This window comes from Myotis myotis, unplaced genomic scaffold (genome assembly GCF_014108235.1).
Source record: "Myotis myotis isolate mMyoMyo1 unplaced genomic scaffold, mMyoMyo1.p scaffold_m19_p_2, whole genome shotgun sequence".
Classification (NCBI taxonomy): domain Eukaryota; kingdom Metazoa; phylum Chordata; class Mammalia; order Chiroptera; family Vespertilionidae; genus Myotis; species Myotis myotis.
This window is the reverse complement of record NW_023416324.1, coordinates 168,785,651-168,807,841: the sequence shown is the minus strand read 5'-3', so window position 1 is coordinate 168,807,841 and position 22,191 is coordinate 168,785,651. Positions and strand designations below refer to the sequence as shown.

The following is a 22,191-nucleotide window of genomic DNA, read 5'->3' as shown; positions in this document are numbered from 1 at the left end:
GAATATTTATACCCCCCTGCCAATTCCAAATTTTCAGATTCTGCATTGGCAGCAATCTGAAAAGTGTGGTTCAATGTTACTGTAGGTAAGTGAGGTATAGAGAGTTTAGTAAATGAGACTATGAACACAGGGTAGTATCAACTGATAAAAAAAACTCAGAAATACTTCTCTGCACCTTAAACCCTACACTCACTTGAAGTGACCAACCTTGTATAGGTCCTCTTTTCTTCATGTCAACTGAGCAAAATATTTAGGTTCTATCCCCATACTTAACTATAAATCATTTTCTTAAGACACGTGATTTTTTCTATTGGGGGTCTTCCTTCTTCTGAAGTTTTCTCACTTAGACTCTCTCCCCAATGCATGCCTTTCAATCTTCGATAAACTATGTCTTGTTGTAAGTTCACAAATCTGATTTTCAGAGATTAGATTTCTAATTCACCACAAAATCATAAGGTTTCAAAGACCAAGGCCAGAAATGTGCAGAGAGCCTACCATAAACAGGGTCCAAGTCGCCGACAGCAAAAACAGCCACGGTGCGTCTTGAGGAACCGATCCCGCATCTCCTCAGCCAGCAGGGAAGGCAGAAGAGCACTGCTCCGCATAGCAGAGCCACCAGGAAAATTAGGAGCAAGAACCTGGTGCCAGAAGAATCAGAAGAGGATTGAGGTGGAGCACGCAGGAAACTTAAGTCTCCTATTACACCCTGAAAAGGGGCAAGAACTCAGCAAGACTGGCTACAAGCAATGTGAGAGGCTGAATTCCTTAAGCAACCCCTCCCCACACCACCACCACCATTTGTACATTTTCACTGAACCTGGAATATAAGCTGAGCTCAGAGTGGGTTGATTTTGCCAGGTGATTAGAATTGTTTTCGCTTTGAAATTTGGAAGGTTGTTCTCAGGGGCAGTGTCTTGGTTCTTCAATCCACTTACCCATTTTTCCTTTCATTCAACCATAAATCCATTCATTCCACCAGGATTTAAACAACTGAACAGACTTTAGATGTTGGGGTTGGGGATTCAAAGGTTGACAAGATAAGCCTGGCTGGCCTTGGCTAGGTGGTTGAGTATTGACCTATGAACCAGGAGGTTACAGTTCAGATTCATAGTCTGGGCACATGCCTGGGTTGTGAGCTCAATCCCCAGTTGGGGGCTTGCAGGAGGCAACCGATCAATGATTCTCTCTCATCATTGATGTTTCTATCTCTCTCTCTCTTCCTTTCCCCTCCTTTCTGAAGTCAATAATTAAAAAGAAAAGATGGACAAGATAAGACATGGTCTCTGTCTTTGAGGAGCTACCTAAAGGAGAAAATTGGTAATATTTAATTTGTAAAATATAAGAGTCAACATTTAGGATGGTATAATAACTTTTAAAATTTCTAAAAGCCTAACTCATAAAAGAGGCAGCAGTCTTATTTTGAATGATTTTTAAGGCCAGAACTAAAATCAGTAGAAGAGGCATTTCAGAAGATATCAAGAGAAGGAAGAATAATTTTACTTTTAAAGATTTTCAACCAGGGAGAAAATTATTATTATTCTTAGAAATAGTAAGTTCCCTCTTATAGAAAACACTTAAGTAAACACTGGACAACAACCTGAAAGTAATGTTTCTACATATATTGATTCATATGACCTCTATTATTTTCTTAATAGGTATGATTTCATGTGCCATATCAGTTATTTAGTAAAAGGAATATGTATATACTACCAAAGATTTTTATAAAACAACTTGAGGTCTGATGCATGAATTTGTGCGTGGGTGGGGTCCCTTGGCCTGGCTGGTGATCAAGATCTATCAGGGCATCAGCCGGCCAGGGGAAGTGACCCCAGGAGGTTGGCCAGCCTGTCAGGGGGGCAAGCTGGCCTGGGGGAAGGGCCATGGGAGATTGGCTATGGGAGCACACTGACCACGAGGGGGCAACTCCTGCATTGAGTGTCTGCCCCCTGGTGGTCAGTGTGCATCATTGCAACTTGTCTACTGGTGATTCCAATTGTTCTGGTCATTCGATCATAATGGCCCCTTAGGCTTTTATATATATAGAAGTGAAGATGTCCTTACCAGATATACCAGTCATTTGGGTATTGATTTTTATAGTTTACGTACCTAGTGACAAAGAAAGAACAATTAGTGTTGGACCTCTAAGTGGCCCAAACCTATTCTTTTGCACCATAATATTTTTTCTGATTACACCTGTTTCCCCAACAATAATTTACTCACTGCAAGGCCCCCAGCACAATTGGTAAATGTTTCCCATGTGTCCACGTCATTCAAGGCGCTGAGGATACATGTGAGTGGAAACTGTCAGATACTTAAAAACAGATAATTGCATAGTAACAGGTTTGATGCCGGAGTTAAAAATACTGTAGTACATTGAGAAGATAGTGACTAACTTTTCAGGACTACCATGTGATAGGTATTAGGAGATAACCGTTCCACTATTCTGTCTATTCAGAGACCTGGAGTCCTTTAAAATGCAAATTATCCAGGGAAGATCATAGTGCCTATTAACCTTGGATGTCTTGGTAGAGAATAGCAGCCCTGCAATCCTGGTTGGAAAAATAAATTAGGATAAAAGGAAAATGAATGAGTGTGGCCATATACACCATGTACCAAAGAGTTAGAAGTTGATCTGTGAGTCAGGATGGTCAAACTATTTATGTGCTTCAGCATAACTTAATTGTTCTTAAGATAAGTTTAAAAAGATCACATTTTGGTTCACAGTGTGATTTTTAGGAGGTATAACTCCCCAGGTTTAGACACATGTGCTGTTCATTCTAGAGTCCCTTGCTATGCTACACATAGTGCTTTGAATGTATGCTTGCTGATGGACATTTTTCAACCTCGGTAGATGGGCTGATGTTACAGTGTTCTGGGATTAACGAGTTGAAGGCTGTTCATCACAGCCCGATAAGCTTCTGAGATGGCGCTGCACTTAATCACGTTTTCTTCAGCCTTTGTTAAAATAACACTCGGCACATTTCAGCTTGAAAGCTTTCATAAATGTCAGCTAATTTATTGCTCACAGCCTCCCTAAGGAGAAAGTGTGTCCTGTTTATCACAGTACTCTTCAGCAATGACTTTTTAACATATGTGATTGTGAACTTAAAAATTCTACCCCAAATATTTAAGACAAAACTCAATCATCCAGAGAATAAGTTTCATGGGGTGTTTGTTTGTTTTGCACCTAGAGAATTTAGCCAAATGCACATGTATAGATGGCTAGGAAAAATGACAGCTGAAGTGTGACTTTTAAAAAAATCATCCTAAGACAAGTGATCACCAATAGAGGATTTAAAAAATAATGGTACTTCCTTTTAAAGAAATATTATATATTCATCAAAAATGTAGATTTATATTTATAGTTAAAAGCCTTGATAAGTAAAATAATAAAGAGGATCATTTCTACTTTGTATACATTTTTAATACAAATATAATGACTTCACAAAATAAGTATTATATAGTTATATATACACATACATCAAATTACTAACAATGTTTGCTTCACTTGAAGATGGATGTCATGAGGCACTTTATCTTTTCAATATTTTTATATTGGTTACATTTTTATAATGTACATACATCACTTTTGTAGTCATAAAAAATTAAATATCACATTGAAATATATAAATTTTTAAAATGTAGCATCCTACTTTAGAGATGGATGCAGGAAACTTTTCTTGGTGATTTAGCCAAATAAAGTAACAGAAGGTTCTTGTTTTTGAGTCTTGAAATCTAAGCTCATGATCAGGAATGTGGATTGTTTTATTTCCCTCCATATATAAATCTCTGCTTCTTTTCTTTACATTTAAAAATAGACTATATACTTATTATACTTTCAACTAGAGGCCCGGTGCATGAAATTAATGTACTGGCGGGGAGGGGGTCCCTCAGCCTGGCCTGTGCCCTCTCTCAGTCTGGGAGCCCTGCGATCAATCACCCCCACAGAGGGAGGCCCCGCCCACCTGCCACAGCTTGCTGGTCAGTGGCCTGGGCCTCCCTCTGCAGGGTGATCATGGGGCAATAGCCAGGCCCCCAGCCAATCGCATCGCACCTGTCTTGGCTGGCCTGGCACCAATAGGTGTCATAGCATGGTTGTCCGGATGGTCACTCAGATGGTCGTTCCACTGTTTGGCCATTCGGTCGATTTGCATATTATGCTTTTATTATTATAGATTCTAAATTTAACTATCTCATTTTATTTCCTAGGTTTAATTTTTTTAGTCACTCAATATTTTTTCCAGTGCTAACAGTTTTGCAAACTGACTTATTTCACTTTCTCTGTCTGAATCTGTGAACCTACTGATGGATTTTCTGATATGTAACAAAATGGTCTAGAAGCAGTTAGCTGAAGAAATGCAAAGTGATCATATAATTTAGGAACTACAGGAACCTTTGGGATAATTTATTTCCCCCTTAGGATTTTACATACTTTATCACTGAGACCAAGAGTGGAAAAATAATTGGGGAGGTCACTAGCTGCCCCCAAACTTAAACTACAATATGGGTCTTTGGACTTGGTGTACTTTCTTCCACATCATTATTTCTGTGTCTTTCTCAAGTTCAATTTTTAAACAGAAATTCTTTGTGTTATTAAAAAAATATCCGAACTGTGACAATATTCCAATTACTCAAATTTTAGATGTAAGATTTTCAGTGTAGTAAAAGTTACATTTTTTAAGATAAAGTTATTGCTCAGATATTTATATATGCTTGGTGAAATTGAAATAATGATGCCAAAAGAAAAGAAATCTGGGAAAAGTGAGAACTGATGTTTATTACTTTTCTCACTGGTGATAATCTGTGGACCTATGATGAACTACAAACTCATTACTTTGATAAATTTAAGAACTCAGAATGCATCCCAGTCATTAAGTGACACATGGCTGTGAAGGGAACTAAACTTTTGCCTTTTGGGATATTCATTTTAAGCTATTTTTTAAAAAACAAAAGATTCAGAATCAACCTTTGACTTTTTCCCTTTCTAAGAGATTCAGATGGGAAGGCCTACTCAAAGAAGGGAATCTTAGGATATTAACCTTAGTTTAATTTAAATTAAGTAGGATAAATAAGAGGGCTTCAGTCAAAGTCCAATTAGCTAGATACCCTGTGTTCCATTGTTTCTGAGTTTCCCAGCAAATACTTACCTGCCTTGTATGTTCTACTCTTCCTCTCCTCAGTTACCAGAAAATGGCCCAGTCTCACTTTTGCAATCTAAGATCCAGTCCCCTTCTTTCTCCTTTGCAAAAATGACATTGACACCCAATTTTGCCCAATTATATTTGGAATTTTCATGCTTATGTCAATTTCCCATGGACATGTATTAAAATTCTGGTTTTCTCCTATCAATCTGTCTCTATTAATTTAATTGTTAGCCCTTTCAGAAAAACATAGAAGATGGGAGGAAAAGTATTATATATACTAGAGGCCAAATGCATGAAATTCGTGCAAGGGGCTCGGCCTTCACAGCCCTGGCTTCATCCTGAAGGTCGTCTGGAAGGTTGTCTGGACAGTCATTCCACTGTTCAGCCTTCCAGTCTAATTAACATATTACACTTTTATTATTATAAATTTTTAGCCCCCACAACTGTATATCTGCACTTTGAAAGCTACACATACTATAGGTTAGAAATGTCATTATTCTGCTTATATTTGAAACTGATTTATCTGGAAAGCTACCCCCCATCACCAATGTGATTTATGGGTATGTATGCAGCCATATAGGATGTAATAATTCTTTTATGAATGTAAAGTACCCTGAAACCTCAAAGGTGGAGAATGCTGTGAGCAAAAATACCTATAAATTAACTAGGCCCCTTATTTATTTAACAAAGCTGATCATAATAAAAGTGCATTTTTCCCTGCTTTTAGAAAAATCGAGCCATTTGCATTTAAAACAATTTACCTTTATTTTTCTTACATGGTTATAATGGTCATTTGGAACTCATTTGGGGTTTCTTAAAACTTGAGCCCTTTTTTTATTCTTTGAATTTTGAAAATGTCTCTTGCTATTTACTTACATTTCATTTTCTTCACATGGTGGGTCCGAGAGCACCAACTGAAACACATGTTTAGAACAAATAAAATCCAAACATCTCATCAGTCTAATCCTTTAATACAACAGCACTTAGAGACAATGTGGGTTTTTATAATTTTGTTTCTGTAAGTAATGCTCACAGCCGACTCAGCTATTGTCAGGCGAACAGAATTTTAATTGAAAAAACAAAACAAAACAAAAACAATCTCTGGGTAGGTTTTCCAGCTCAGCAGTGACAGGAGATATGTATTGTAAACCAGATTTCTATCCTACACATAATTATAGATAGATGAAAAAATCTTTTTTTTTTCTATAGGCAGATTTTGCTTGCTCTAAAAAAGCTTTTATGCACCTTGCTTTCTTTCTTTGTTTTCAAATTTTAGATAGATGGAGGAGGTTAATTATTTTATTATTTCCCACACAGACATCAAGTTCTCTACGTAAAACAGAAGTCCATGCCATTAGCAATATTGGGTATTAACTATATGCATGAAGGAGTGACTTTAACCTGCTTTAAGGCAAAGGTCAGTTTAAGAGCACATGACATTCTTGTTGAGATTTACATTTCTCTCTTTATCAAAGAAGAAGGGAAAAGTAATAGTCTTCATGGCTTTGTTTTAAAAGACCCAAAGCATGAGCAATGCTACACAATTATCTTAGTTCTGTGTGTTGAGCTTTACAGTTTACGGTAACTCGCATCACAGAGGAAATAAAGTGCTCCTTTCTTAAGGTTTTGTTTGTTTTTCCCTTGACTTGAGACTCCTCCTGTGTACAACAGAAACATTTTTAAATGTCCTTTATAAATAGTCCTAAATATGGGTTGATGAGGTTAGTGAAGTGTGGCTTTTCCTGGTCTATAACACAGAAGTATAAAACCAAGTAAGTAGTTACAAAAATTTAAAATGGTACACATAGGAATTTTGTGGGAGATGTCTTTTTTTCCTTATTATTAATCTCAAACGCATCTTTGTCAGCACCTTATATTTACTCCACCAGGTTTATCTGGGCAAAGAGATTTGTGGAGTCACAGATGGAGCCATGAATTGGCCGTCAGAGAGCGTGGTAATGAACAATTTATGAGCACAGAACATGACTTGTACTCTCTTTTGCTAGAATGCTGAAAATAGATTTGGATACTAACTGGGAGGAAAATGAACATTCAAATTTTGTCCATAAAGAGAGTTTATGTATGACTAGATGAAATCATTTGGGATCCAGTTGAACAGATAAACAAATAAAGCCAGCATTTCACTTTGAAGTCATTTCCTAATCTTCTGGTGTGCTATACCCTAGCAAGGAGTGAGCACACAGTATCACATTAGTACCACCCCTCAGCCAAGGCAGTAGCTGTCAGACTCTGGGTTGTCAGGAAATGGGGAGCAAATTCTTAATCTATTTCAGAACTAAATCATTCAGATACTTTGCATTCAAGTAACACATATGCAGAGATGCAGGTATTACTCTTGAGTGAGATGCTAGAGTAGAGGGGAAACAAAATAAACTACCATGGTTCTGTCTACATTGTTCAGCAATGGGAAACTCTCAAGCATCAAGTGTGGTTGCAGGCAAGAGTAAACAAGTATGTCTTAAATCAGCCCTACCATAGCATTTTGATATGATATGATATTTTTATTCTAAAAAAATGTTTCACAGCATAGCAAAGATTACATTGCATCATCTTACTTCAATAGCAATAGAACTAAATCAAGTAGAAATAAGACTAATAGCATGGGTCATTTTGTTTTCTGTAGCTTTGACCAATAAATATAAGTAGTAATACAATCCTGGTAACACTTCCTTAAAGGAAATCTTCGAAATGTATGAGTTAAGTTTCCCCAAATAACAAATCAATAACCAATCAGGTCCTTAGAGTACCTCTGAAAATCTTTTCCCAGAAAGAGAGATGTTACCTGGAATAGTGGCAAACACCAGGTTCCCGTTTTGGAGATCACTGAAGTGAAACTAAAAGGACTGGATCTCGACATGCTTAAAGGACAAGCTGCTCAAAGATAGTGGTTTGCTGTCCGTGTTAATTTCCCTCTTCCTCAGAACTTGCTAGCTTCTCTATAAATTATGCTTCTTACCAGAGCACTCATTAACGATGGCTCCTTGTGACTGGTAAAGTGCATGCTGGGGGTAGGAATGTTGGATGTGTGGTCACAGGTACCGAGAGTTCAAGGAATTTCAGGTTAAGGTCAGAACCTTGGAACTGTTTGTCAAGCCCTTAAAAGCCAGGGTTATACATGCTGATCTGCAACACTGGCTGGCTGCTTAAAGAACTTAGGATATTCAAGTGCATGTTTTATTCCAGGGTATTTCTGGGTTTTATATAAAATCTTTTTTGTACTTGGAACATTTACTTGGCTTTCTCCCCTTTGTTGGTCCTCTTTGCTCTTCTTTTCCTACACATCGTTTTTAGTCCCAGATCTTACCTAACCTTGGGCATAAAGCTTTTCCTGCCTCATAACGATCACACCTTATTTTTAAACAGGTCATATTTCAATGCTTATTTTAATAAAACAACTCCAACACAGCTGCCAACAAAAATGTTTGCCAAAATACTTAGGGAAATTCTGAAAAAGAACAATGAAGAGTCATTAACTACTATATATTAAGATACTATAGTAGTAGAAAAATGTACAAAAATTGGTACTGTTGCACATAAACAATAAGATTATTGTACAAGGATAGTTTAGAAATAAGTGAGAATAAACATAGAGATTTATTTTTACTGCCATTTCAAAGCAGTGTGGAATAGATGTTATTTAGGGAATGATGAACAACTGAGTGGTTAGATGGAAAGAATCTTCAAATGCCTAAGCACATTCTCAATTAGAGAAATATAACTTACAAGTATAATCACATTGGCAAGCTTAAAAAATTGATAATATAGTGAGAGGAGATAGATGTGGGGAGGCAAGCCTTCTCACACATGGTTGGGAAAACTGTATAGCCTCACTGGAGGGCAATTAGGCAATATTTCTTAATCTAAAAACTGAATATATCCTTTGGCCATGAATTCTCCTTTCAGGGATGCGTCTTACAGATATTATTACATGTGGCACAAATAATTACAAGCAATGATGTTCACTGAAGCATTGTTGCTAATAACAACATATTAGAAACAGCCAGTCTCCATCAAAATGCGACTGATTAAATACAAAATGATTATATCCACTCAACAGAATACTAGGCTGCTGTTTAAAAAGGTAATGGAAAATCACAGATGCTGTTGTGAAAAGGCTTCCATGAGTTATTAAAGGAAATAAAATGTAGAACATTGTATTCTACAATCATGCTACCTTTTATGTAATAAATAAACAAATATAGCTATACTGTTTTTTTACCATATAAAACTTAAACATATATACTCATATATACATAGACTATCTCTGCTTGAAACTATTAAACTGTAAAAGAGAGAGTCTGAGTCAGGCCGGCATGGCTCGGTGGTTGAGCATTGATCTATGAACCAGGAGGTCACGGTTCTATTCCCGGTCAGGGCACATGCCTGGGTTGCGGTTCAATCCCCAGTGGGGGAAGTGTGCTTGATTCTCTCTCATCATTGATATTTCTATCTCTCCCTTCCTCTCTGAAATCAATAAAAATGTATATAAAAAATAAAAGGGAGAGTCAGGAAATAAAAGTAGAAGGTAAATTTACTTTTCACTGTTAGTTTCTTATATGTTTAATTTTAAAAGAATTCTCTATATGTAATCTTATCCTTTTATACAGATATTTCTATAGGCAAATTCAAGTCATCTAGAATTCAGAACAAGCATGTTGTAGTTCAGACCCCATAGAGTTCACTGAATCTAATTCAGATGACTATATATTAATTTATTTATGACCACATACATAGATTGCTCTAGAAACAAGCCAGCCATGTTAGTTATCTAAACTACCATTCTGAACTGGCCATTAAGGTATATGGATTAGCCGAGCTGCATCTGGACACTAAGCAGGCTGTGGCGGCCTCGGTCTGTTTAGTATGCAGCCACAGACACAGCCATGAATTTCAAAGCACAGGAAGGGCTTGGTGCCAATGCCAATAGGAGATAAGTAAACCAAGCCTACAGTATTATTTGTCCCTAAGACACCCTTCATTCTGAGTGTCTCTGAAGCCTGTAATTAAATAGAATGAAAAAATGGGCTTTTCACTCGTGAACTTATTTATTAGGCGGTGGGTCAGAAGCCTCACTTCCATAGGTGGAGTCAATGATCTTACGGATTCCTAGGAAAGGAAGGGCAGGTCAGATGACTAAAAAGAATGGAATGGAAACAAGGGCAGCATGTTTGGTTTAGCTTTAAAAGCTGAAACTATGACCAACTAGATACATAGATTAAATAATTTTTATGAAAAAAAAAATGGTCCCAAAGCAGATGGCTGACTGGGAGTGTGGCAGCTGATTGAAGGTGGATCTATAGTCACAGTAATACTGCAAGCAACACTATAATATTTGATGCTAAAATTAATATATAGATCTATATATCTATATATAACCACATTTCTCTTCCCTGATTGCTGTGCAACTGTTTACCTCTGTGACTTTCTCACTCCACTCTGAAAGGCCAGCATTGTAGATCCTGCCTAAGGCAGTAGTTTCCCTAGTGCATTCCTTTCCCATCATCATAACAGTTTGATGGTCTCCATAAAAGAAATCTGCCCATGAATGTCTTTTACCTGCATAAATTTTAAAACATTTTATTTTTATGTAATTTTAGATTCACATGAAGTTTAAAAAAATACAGAGATATCATATATTCTTCACCCAGTTGTCCCCAATAGAAACTTAATTAATATACAATATGACAACCAGAAATTTGGCAGTGATACATCCACTGCCTGCATGATTTTTGTAACTTATATTTTATCATTTAAAATTTTTGATTAAGCCAATAATTGTACCCATGCATGCTTATGTGCATAAACTTATGGTAGCGAGTTACCATCACTGGGCTTTCAACCTGAACATGGATGATGGCTATCCATAACAATATGATCTCCTCACTAATAGTATATGGATTTCTGATGTTTGAATATAAGGGTGGAAGTAAGCAAAACTCTTAGAAAGAATCAAGAAGAAGAAGAAAGAGGACATATACTATGATAATATATGAGATTACAATCAAAAGATTTATTGGGTGCTTGGATGTTGGACCCTGTAATTCTCATCTTTTTAACAGAGAATGGTAGATGCATGTTTAATGGTACAGTGCTGATCATTTACCCAGCTTTTCTCCTATGCTAGGAGGAAGTAAATCCTGTAGGAAAGGCTGGAGATGAGGGGATATAAAAACTAGCCTCTGGATTTGGAGCCTGGCAGAAGTCTAAATTCCATGAAGCTCTAAAGTCATACTGATATTTGTCCTTAAAGGTCATGGTGTGCAGCTGCTCAAAAAAATCCGGGGACCAAAATTCAAGGGATTAAGTAAGAATAAATAGAAGGTATGAAAAGAAGTGAGCAATGCATCAAGAAAGGTTCAAAGAACAAGAAAGGAAGCATCAGCCCTAGCCAGTTTGCTCAGTGGCTAGAGTTCGGCCTGAGGACTGAAGGGTCCCAGGTTCAATTCTGGTCAAGGGCACGTGCCCAGGTTGCAGGTTCGATCCCCAGTATGGGGTGTGCAGGAGGCAGCCCATCAATGATTCTGTCTCATCATTGATGTTTCTCTCTCTCCTTCTCCCTTCCTCTCTGAATTTTTTTTTTAAAAAAGGAGCATCAGTTCCTCTTTTTCTGGGAATTAAAGGAACAGGGTAAGGTTCTAGTAGTCAGAAGGCCTTGGCTGAATTGATCTTCTCTACAAACTATGTTCTACAAAACAATGATGATAACATTTGCTTATTTCCCTCACAAAATTTTTGTAAAAGTCAACTTGAAAATATTAACATAAAATCAGGCAAGGCACAGACATAAGGAATTGATTACTGTAGCATAATAAAACAAGATAAAGAATTCAAAAATCAGATTGGTTCATGAAAAGGATGGGAGCCAGGTTATGTAAGGAGCACTTTAAGTAAGGCAGCTTGTCTGGTTGTTGGTTTAACCATTTGCATCTCCCCAGTGAGGAGAAGTATTGATTATATTGCTAAACCAATGGTCAATTTTTAGTCTTCCTCTTACTTGACTTAATTGCCAGCATTTGACATGGGTACTCACTTCACTTTTACTTTTTTCACCTGGCTTCCAGAAGAATACATTTACTGATTTCTCTCCCACTTTATTGACTGTTTTCTCCTGTTTTCCCTCATCTCTTTAGACTTAATATGTTAGGGCTACACTAAGACTGAACTTTGACTTCTTTCTTTCCTATATTCTTTCACATTTTGGGGAATTTTACTCAGTCTCATAGATTTTCATCTATAAATTAACAGCTCCAAAATGCATATGTCCAGTCCAGATCTCTTTCCTGAATTTCTTTAACCAACTTCCAACTCTTTGTCACCATTTGGATGTGTCTATTAAACTTCTGCAAGTAAACTTGCCTCAAATCTAGCTTCTGATTTTCCCATCTGCCCTCTACCTGTTTATTCCCATAGATCTTTCCTATATCAGTAAATCTTTTTCTTTGGTTTTCAGACTCAAAAGACTTGTAAACATTTTTGAATTCTCTCTTTCATAGAGAGAGATGGTAATCTACAATCAACCAGCCAATTCTGTAGTTTCTACTTTCAAGATATATACAATCCCCACCACTTTTTATTACCTTCGCCAGAAACTCTTCACCTGAACTACTCACCAATCACCATCATCTGTCACCTGAATTAGTTCAATAGCTTCCTAGCAAGTCTTTCTGCTTTACCTTGCCTGCTTACAATCTACTACTTAACATAGCAACCACAGTGATGTTCTCCTCCATAAGTTAGATCCTGTCACTCTTCTGCACAAAACTCAAGTGGTTTCATATTTCCCTTCGTGAAAAAGGGAAGTCCCTGAAGTGGCTTACAAAACCTCACAAGGTCTGTCCTCTCTTTTCTTTCCGGCCTCATGTTCTACTGGTATCCTCTTGAGTCATTCTGTTCCAGGTACACTGGCCTCCTTGCTTTTCCTAGAAATTCCCAGGTATTCTCCTGGGCCTTTGCATTTGCTGTTCCTTGCATCTGCAGGGCACCTACTCATTTGTCCACATGGCTTACTCCCTCACCTGTGCTCAAATGCTCAAATGCCACATTCTCAGATAGGCTTTCCCTGACTACTATACATGGTCTTACAACAACCTCTTCCTTGGCTGACACTTGCTATCCTCTTTCTGTAACTTATGTTTTCCCGAGAATTTTGGGAAATTCCTATTTCTCATGTTACATTTATGATCATTATTGATTGTTCTTCTCCTCTGGAATGAAAACTTAATGAGGAAAGGGAATTTCGCCTCTTGTGTTCACCATGTAACTCCAGTACCTAGAAGAGTGCCTTTCACATACTAGAAGCCCCCAGTAAATATTTGTTGAATAGATGAACTAATTGGCTAATTAATAATAAGTGAATGAGCTGGTGGCTAAAGAGCATCACAAGCAGCTGGCCGAATAGAGAGAAAGCTGCTGTGGGAACTGGAGACCAGACACTCTTCTATAGTGAAGGCATTTTCTAGCTATTGTGAAAGAGGAAAAAATAAGTAAAATTTTAGGTTATTTCTTGCTGGAATTTTACTGACCAACATGTTATAAGCATATAAGGCAGTGTCAATCAGAAAAAGAATGCTGAAGGAAGAAAGGGATCAGGGTTGTTACAAAGGGACAATATTTAGACAAACCTAGATCAGGTTGGGGAGAGGGTGTCTCTAAGGCATTTTGAATGGAAAAAAACTTGACATTGGTTTGTTCTACATTCATTACTAGATTGTACCAGCAACTAAGAGGCCATGTCTGAAATGAACCATTAAATGTAGTCCTTTGCAGATTTAACACAAATTATATCACTCCGAAGAGTGCTTTGACATAACTTGGAGTTAAACATTTGCTGTAAGTGCTACTGCTTATGGTAATAATTGACAAAGCATGCTTAGGTTAGATGTGAGTAAGAATAGAGTTGTTTTATTAACTGGTAACGTTATTGAACTGCTAAAAGTTGCAAATTCTGGTTGTGTTTTGAAAACCGTTGGATAAACATTGCAGTTGCTAAAGAGCTGAGTTTATTGCTCTGTTAAATATAATGTGATAGGTATTAAAATCTATGCCTTAGTCCCTTTCACAAATTTCAGTGGAATTTTTCTTGTCAAATATGAAAATTTTAGGATTCTAACTTCCAAAGTTGGTTTTATAAAACATTACTCAAAACCTTTTAGGATGCATGAAGAAATAAATACATAGTTTTCCCTTCACATCTCACATTACTTCCTGCTGTATTTTCATTTTGGGGTGCCTTTTCTTTTCCTTTTCTTTTGCATAAAAATTAGATTTTATGTTTCTTTAAAACAAATAGTCAAAAAATATTTTTAAGCATTTTGCTGTTTTAAATCCAGAAGAGGAAATAGGAGAATTCAGAATTTACCACTTTTGCTAACTTTGTTGCCATGACAGTTAATAAAAGGCAAACGAGTCTTGCTAGGCCCATGTATCAGTATGGAACTGGTTTTGTTTGGTTTGTGGAAAGAATACATGCTTCAGAAATTTATTTTATTTTCATACCCTGCACTAATTTAACAGCCCTGGCTTTCTAATCCAAGAAGATTATACTAACTGTACCTACTAATTACTAAATCTCTGTCATTGGGCTAAGCAATATACAAACATCCACTTAAGCCTTACCATATTTTAATTTCTTATAAAGCCATTCCATTTAACAGATGGAAAAAGTGAAGCTATGAAACTTATGTAACTTGCCAAAGCTCATGTAGCTAAGAAGTTATAGTTGAAATTAGAAACAATGACTATGAATGCCAGCAATATGCATACACAAATGTTTTCTCCCTTTAACTTCCCCTTTACTGCCTTCCAGACATGGGCTAGACTAGAGTCATCATGCTGTTATTGCACTATATCAGTGATGTCACTCAAACAGAATTTGCTTCTACAGATCTTTGCTGGTATCTAATGTGTGCCAGATGCTGGAGATACAGAGATGAAATCTCAAGTCTGTTCCTCATTGCTAACACAATCTAACTGGAATGGGTTTTCTTTGATAACTGTGGAAAGAAAATGTAATTGAAATTTTAAAAAAGCAGTTAATTTTGCATCATAAAGAGCTGAAAACAATGATTATCTATTCAAAATCTACCCCTCCCTTCTTTTAACACTGGTTTTGTTGAACTACGTATTCTTCTTCCATCCCCATGAGTGGCTCAACCATTGTGGTGCCCTTTAATTTACTTTGTTAATAATTGGTTTAGGCATGATACATGACCCATGATATGACATTTTTGCTTTTAACTTTTGCAGTGATCTCCTTCCCATTTGGACCAGTGACTCAGTTATAGGCAACTGAGTGCATGAAAATTCATGCACTGGAGGGGGGGTCCCTCAGCCCAGCCTGTCCCCTCTCACAGTCTGGGAGCCCTCAGGGGTGGGAGGCGACCCAGTGATCAGCGGAAAGCAATGCCCCCATCACACCTCTGCTGCTGCCACTGCCGGCAGCGCAAACCTCGGTCAACCCTGGTTACCTGAGCCTCGGGCAGCCCTGAGCGGCTAGGCAGCTGCCATCTGAGGTGGCTCTGGGCAGCTGGGGAATTGAGGGGGACTCCGGAGGCAGGTGTGTGGCAAGGGCGAGCCCGCCTGGGGGCAGGCCTGGCCTTGCTGCATGCCTGCTGCCCTGGTAGGGCCAAGGGGACTGGGCACCACCATCTTGTGGCTGTGGGTGCTCCCATCTTTGAGGGTGGTGCAGTCAATTAGCATATTCCCTCCTTATTGGCTGTGGGCACCACTATCTTTGTGATGGTGTGAGGCTCAATTAGCATATTCCCTCGTTATTAGATAGGATGAGACATAAGAGGAAATAAGTTGTGGGGAACATGGATTACAGAAAACATTTCTCCACACTTAGAAAATACTAGCATTAACTGGAGAATGATGACATATTTCTGACATTGGATGTTGTGTGTTTAAAATGTTATGTTTATTTCATAACAGGTTTCCTGGAGGAACAATATTGGAGATGAATCCTGAAGGATGCAGAGAGGTAAATTGAAGTACAAGGGCATCTCAGGTGTAAATTACAGAGCAAACAAAGGTACAGAGTCATGATTATGTGGGACATAGTTAGAAAATGGCAACTAGAGCTACAATGTGACTAGAAGCAAGGATATAGGACCAGATTGTGAGGGCTTGAAATATGCATCAGAATAAAGAGACTGAACTAGTCTTTCCATCAGGAAATAAAACTGCTTAGGAGATTTTTGAACAAAATGACATCTAGATAATCAGTAGCTCATCTAGAGATGACTGGCTGGAGAAAATGTCAAGTACAGTGTTAGAAGTGGTTAATATCTAGATCCAGAATACAGGTACTTCAGCATATTATTAATACTCATGTGTTTGCTTTTTATTCAGATTTTAGACATACTAATCATTAATTGGATTCTTAAGAGAATGATGAAAATAATTTAGAGTATAATTGCAATGAAACATTGAAGAAGCAAAATATTACTTTTCCCATTGCATAATTTTGCCAGGAATTCTCTTGAATGAGGAATGTGAAAGAAAATGAAAGATTGACTCTTACATGCCCTAGGGAACAATTTATGCTCCAGGAAGTCCAAATTCACTGTGGCTGAGGAAAGGAGCGCTTTGTCTTTGTAATTTAGACTATAATTTGGGTTGCAATAGAGTGACACTAAGTGGCTGAAAAGGGAAAGGCTTATTCAATAGAAATCAAAATAAGAACAAAAAATTGCACTTGTAGTGACATTTATGACTCCCAGGAAATAGCATGAGAAAATTATACTCAGAGTAACCTGGAATCATTAAAAAAACTAACAACTAGCAATTTCTTTCCTTCTGAGTAGTTTTAAGACTCTTATAAATGAATGAAAAAAGCTAATGGAAATTAAATTAAATTATATTAGGCTGACTTGGTAAATAAGATCTTTTACTTTTAAATTTTAAAAAATGTGTTTTGCTCTTGATTTCCAGACTCAGACATATATTTATGAGGTAACACTTTTAAAATGTTATTACTACTAATAATTTTGCTTTTTAATTTATAAAACTTACAATAGATTTTCAATGCAACATCTCTTAGTTTATTTACCCAGGTAACTAAATATATACATAAAACATAACTATAATATTGGCCTTTGGACTCCCTCAAAAATTTTCACTTGCAGGTAGAAGGAAACATTTTTTCTTCTGGCAAACTCTGTAGTCAACTTGTGTTGTTGTTTCCCTTAGTTCTTTTAGAACTGATATTTTAAAAAGTAACTATATTTTTATTCACTGAAAATTGAGAGGACTTCCTAGACCCATATTAATTCATTATTTTTTCATTAGATTTTTCATTCAATAAATACTAGATTGAATCATATAAAATTGACATTTGTATTGGTTAAAATGGCTAAATATTGGCAATTACATATTATTAAACCCACTACTTATTAAGAACTTCTAGATGATGCTGATAGGTATATGGACCCTCATCCTCTGACCTCTGACATGTGACCCATCAGGCTAGTATTAGCAACTTTCACTGGGGCAGTTCATTTGTCTGTGGATAATTCTGACAAAATGCAGAAGTTTTCTTCCATAAGTTGAGCTAAATTCTTTTTTTCTGGACCTTCAACACATTAGCCTATTTCTGGCTTTTGAATCCACACAAAAAATAATCTGTTCTTTTATATATAATTAGTCTCCAAATATTAGAAAACTTTATTTCTGCTGCTATCTTGTTGTTTTACCTCCTCTGGATTGAATCCTTCAGTTGCCTCATCTGAAATGTTGTAAACACAAATTGGAATTTGAAAATATTGACCCTGCATCTTTCTGATAATTTTCCTCCCTGATATTCTGTAACATCCCCCTTCTCTGGCTTTCTTCCTACCTCTCAACATTTTTGTACACATTCTTGTGGACATATTTCAATTTTTGTTGAGTATTTTTATATAGAATTAGAATTTATGGGTCAAATTCTAACTTTATATTTAACATTTTGAGGAACTGCCAGCCTGTTTTCCAAAGTGACTGTAACATTTTACATGCTCTCCAGGGTTCTGACTTCTCCACATAGTTGTTAACATGTGTTATTATCTGACCTTTTGACTCTAGCCATCCTAGTGGGTGTGAAGCGATATCACATTATGGTTTTAATGAGCATTTTCTTTTAGCATCTCTTCTTATGCTTATTTGCCATTTGTATATCTTCTTGGGAGAAATGTCCATTCAAATCCTTTACCTATTTAATAAAATTGGTTGTTTCATTACTATTGCATTATATAGCCCTTTATATGTTCTAGTATTAGTCTCCTATTAAATATGTGATTTGCTAGCATATTCTTCCATTTTGATAGTTGTATATCCAGATTCTTTATAGTGCCCTTTAAAGCACAATAATTTTCAATTTTGATGAAGTCCAATATATTTATTTATTTGGGTGTTTTTTGTTTTAGTTGCCATCTCTCAAATACCATTGCCTAATCCAATGTATAAAGATTTACACTTTTTTTTTTCTAAGAGTTTTATAGTTGTATCCCTTACACTTTAGTCTTTGATCCTTTTTGAATTAATTTGTGTATAGTACTAATAACTCTGCAATCATTTAAAATTTTCTCTTCTATGTAATATGTCAATTTGTATAAACATGTTTTTTTGGTTTATTTTATTTATCCTTTTTGAGAATTACTTACCTTCTTGACTCTGTAAATGTATACCTTTTTAAAAAAATTTTAAGGTTTTTAGTTCTTTCTTTCTTTCTTTCTTTCTTTCTTTCTTTCTTTCTTTCTTTCTTTCTTTCTTTCTTTCTCTCACCTGAGGATATATTTTTCCATTGAGTTTTAGAGAGAGTGGAAGGGAGGGAGAGAGACAGAAATGTCAATGTGTCTTGGTTGCCTCCAGCAAGAGCCCCAGGTAGGGGATCAAGCCTGCAACTGAGGTATGTACACTTGATAGAATCGAACCCAGGACCCTTCAGTTCAAAGGCCAATGCTCTATCCACTGAGCAAAACTGGCTAGGGCTTTTTATTTTCCTGTCCCTACCTCTTTTTCTCTTCTTTCTGGGGAAGCAATTGTACATGTTAAGCCTATTTATATTGTTTCAAAGCTCTCTTAGGATCTATCCATTTTTTAAACTTTCTTATTTTTTGTTTTATTATTTTTTTCAGATTGGTAATTTTTATTGATTTATATTCAAGTTCACTGACATTTTTCTCTATCACATCCGTTCTGCTACTGAGTTCATCAGTACATTTTTAAATTTCAGATATTGTGATTTTTAGTTCTAAAATTTCTTTGCTGTTCTCTATGTTTTTGCTGAGATTTTCTATTTTTTATAATATACATATTAGGTTAGGGTACTATATATAAATTACCCCATGGATCATAGTATAATAGCTACTCTAAAGTTCTGTCTGATCATTTCAATAGCTACATCACCATGGGTTGGCATCTGTTAATTGTCTTTTCCCTCGGGAAGAATGGCTCCCTTTCCTAATTCTTTGTATGTCAGTTAATTTGGGATCATGCAGGGTCATTGTGAATGACTGATTATTAAGTTATGGAGTTTGTGAAAATATTCTCATTTTTCTTTTAGCAATCAATCAATCCAGTTATATGTAAATTAAAAATTTAATCTCACCTTCTGGGAATAGTGGCTCAAGTTTTGGTTCAGTTTCTTAAAACATCACTTCATTTTCATTCTTATAAATGCAGTTAGGCTGAGACTTGTGTGAGTTCATCCCCAGAATTAAGGCTTCTTTCCCTAGCTTTCTGCTACCTGCCCTCACCCCCAGACCACCCATGTTCCTTTCCTTGTTCCCTGTGGCCCAAAAAAAGATTTAGCTGTTGGAACTTGAGCTGCTCACACTGTGTGTGACTCTGCAGCTGTGGTTCAAGGTCAAATGCTGCCAAGGCAGGGGGGATAAAACCTGAAAATTCACTCCCATGTTGTTGCCTCTTCATGCTTGACTCTTTCCATAGTCTGTTTACATTTGTTTACTCTCCCTAGTAAACAAATGGTAGCTGTCATTTTTATATTTTGTTTAGAGTTTATAGTTGTTATCAGCACAACAGTTGGGTCATTGGGGGATCACATAATCATACACTATTAGAACTCACACTGCTTCTTTGTAGAGTGTTCTATTCCAATTTTTGTCCTATATTCCAGCGGAAATTATACTTTAGATTATAGGGAAGGAAGAAAGGTTGTGACAAAGATGGGTTATTCAATTATTTGCCCTTCTCCTCTAGTGTATGAGGAGGTTCTTGCTCTAGAGGAAAGAATGACTGAGTTTTATTCCTATCTAGAATTAATTAGTTGTTTGTGCTTGGGAAAGTCTATATGCTTCTCTGAACATTAGTTTACTTAAGGATATATTACCAGACCTCTATGTAGAGATTATTTTATAAACTCCATAATCCTATAGAAAATAAGAGGTTGTTGTACTCAGAATCCTGATCTAGTTATCTGAATAGATAACTTTGTTTAGTATGTTTGGTTATTAAGAGGCATTTCAACACTAATGCACCCATTTTACCAAAGTAAAAAAGAAAATTAAGAAGCATACAGAGTTTGGGTTTAGATTTTTGAGTTAATCTACATTGTTGCCACCCCCTTAGTTGAGGTGGAAAAGATCATTGTCTGCTGAACCATCATTATCTTCAAAGCATGTTTTTCTTTGCCTAGAATATGAGCTCCAAATTCTCTAAATTAGAAATTATCCTATCTGCTTATTAACATATAGTTTCATTTGATAAAAAAAAACAATTAAGAATATGATGAATCTACAATAAGAGTCTGAAATTCTCCTTATGATCCTCATCACTTAAAAAATAGTATGGAATAAGATACATATGAAATTTATGGATTTAAGACTTAAAACACTGTGACTATAATTTTTTTTACTTAAATATGCTTTTTTACTCTTCAGTCATTGAAAGAGAAGTAATTTTTAAATTACATTTGATCATTCATGCAGTTATTTTTATTTCTGCCTCTTCACAACAAACCCATTTATTCATAAGAATTTGTATCCAGATATCACTTGTAACTAGCAAATAGACAAAAAACTATGACAAAATAATTTATTTGGGATTTCAAGCCTTAGATTTCATGTAATCCTGGGAAGGAAAGGACAGGAAGCAAGTAAATGACTTTTAAAATATAAAAGTTGTATTTTTTAATTTAATTTTTGAAATACTGATACAGTTTTAGGCTGGACTTAGAAATTACATGATAATAGCTGGCACTTTTTAGAAAGCATTATCAAGTCAATTTCCTTGATAATGCTTCATTCTTTAAGCAATGACTATTGAAATATATTCTGCTTTAAGGTATTTTCTCACCTAATTCATGCACACATTACTTGAAATTTCACATTCGAGTGGTATGTATGAATGCAGCATGATAAATACTGAAAATGATCATTGAGAACTTCTAAATTCAAATGGGTATGAATAATTTATTTTCTTTTTTATTTCAGATTTTTTAAGAACTTGCCCATAATTCTCACTTTAATATAATTCAACCATTGTTATATTTTACTCATTATTCTTTTATTAGTAACAACTCTGAAACCATGTAATTGGTTGTATTATTATGGTCTGGATATTAATTTTTGTTCTTTTAAGGTGTATAATATATAGGAATATCTTATAAGTAAAGCTAGATGTTTGTGGGTATCAGTTCTAAGTTTTGCTAAATATTTTATGACAAACCAAATAATCCTCTGGTTTCCTACCACTTATAAATGGAGAAATCTTTTTGCCATTACCATAACAGAAGTTTGAATTAAAGGCTAATAATTGAAAAGTGTTGTCTTATCTTCCTATGATGTCTTAATGCTTGGTGAGCTTTCAACATATAAAGAATTGATATTGATACACAGTACTAGTCCAGCTGATTTCGGTAAAATAGTGTAGACTAACATAGTGTAATATTTCTCCCACTGTGAATAACTACAGATATTATAGTTAGTGCAACAATATCTATACTAATTAAAGCCTAGGTGGTCCTCACACCCTCGCACGATGCCCTCACATCATCACAAGATGGCTGCTATAAGATGGCCATCACAAG

At 36.1% G+C, this 22,191-nt stretch overlaps 1 protein-coding gene across 4 annotated transcripts in view; it reads right to left on the bottom strand.

Annotated features, from left to right (window-relative positions):
• Window positions 1-8,137, bottom strand: part of TMEM207 (transmembrane protein 207) — a 28,521-nt gene extending 20,384 nt beyond the window's left edge. For 3 of the 4 annotated variants that reach the window (XM_036352448.1, XM_036352447.1, XM_036352450.1), the window contains exons 1-4: window positions 7,948-8,137; window positions 6,021-6,058; window positions 2,062-2,106; window positions 496-638 (exon numbers count right to left, since the gene is read on the bottom strand). In XM_036352448.1, the coding sequence (XP_036208341.1) occupies window positions 496-638; window positions 2,062-2,106; window positions 6,021-6,058; window positions 7,948-8,022 (301 nt within the window). In that variant the 5' untranslated portion in view covers window positions 8,023-8,137. The remainder of the gene's footprint in view (window positions 1-495; window positions 639-2,061; window positions 2,107-6,020; window positions 6,059-7,947) is intronic. The other variant, XM_036352449.1, reaches the window with a different exon arrangement.
• Between the last annotated feature and the right edge of the window lie 14,054 nt (window positions 8,138-22,191).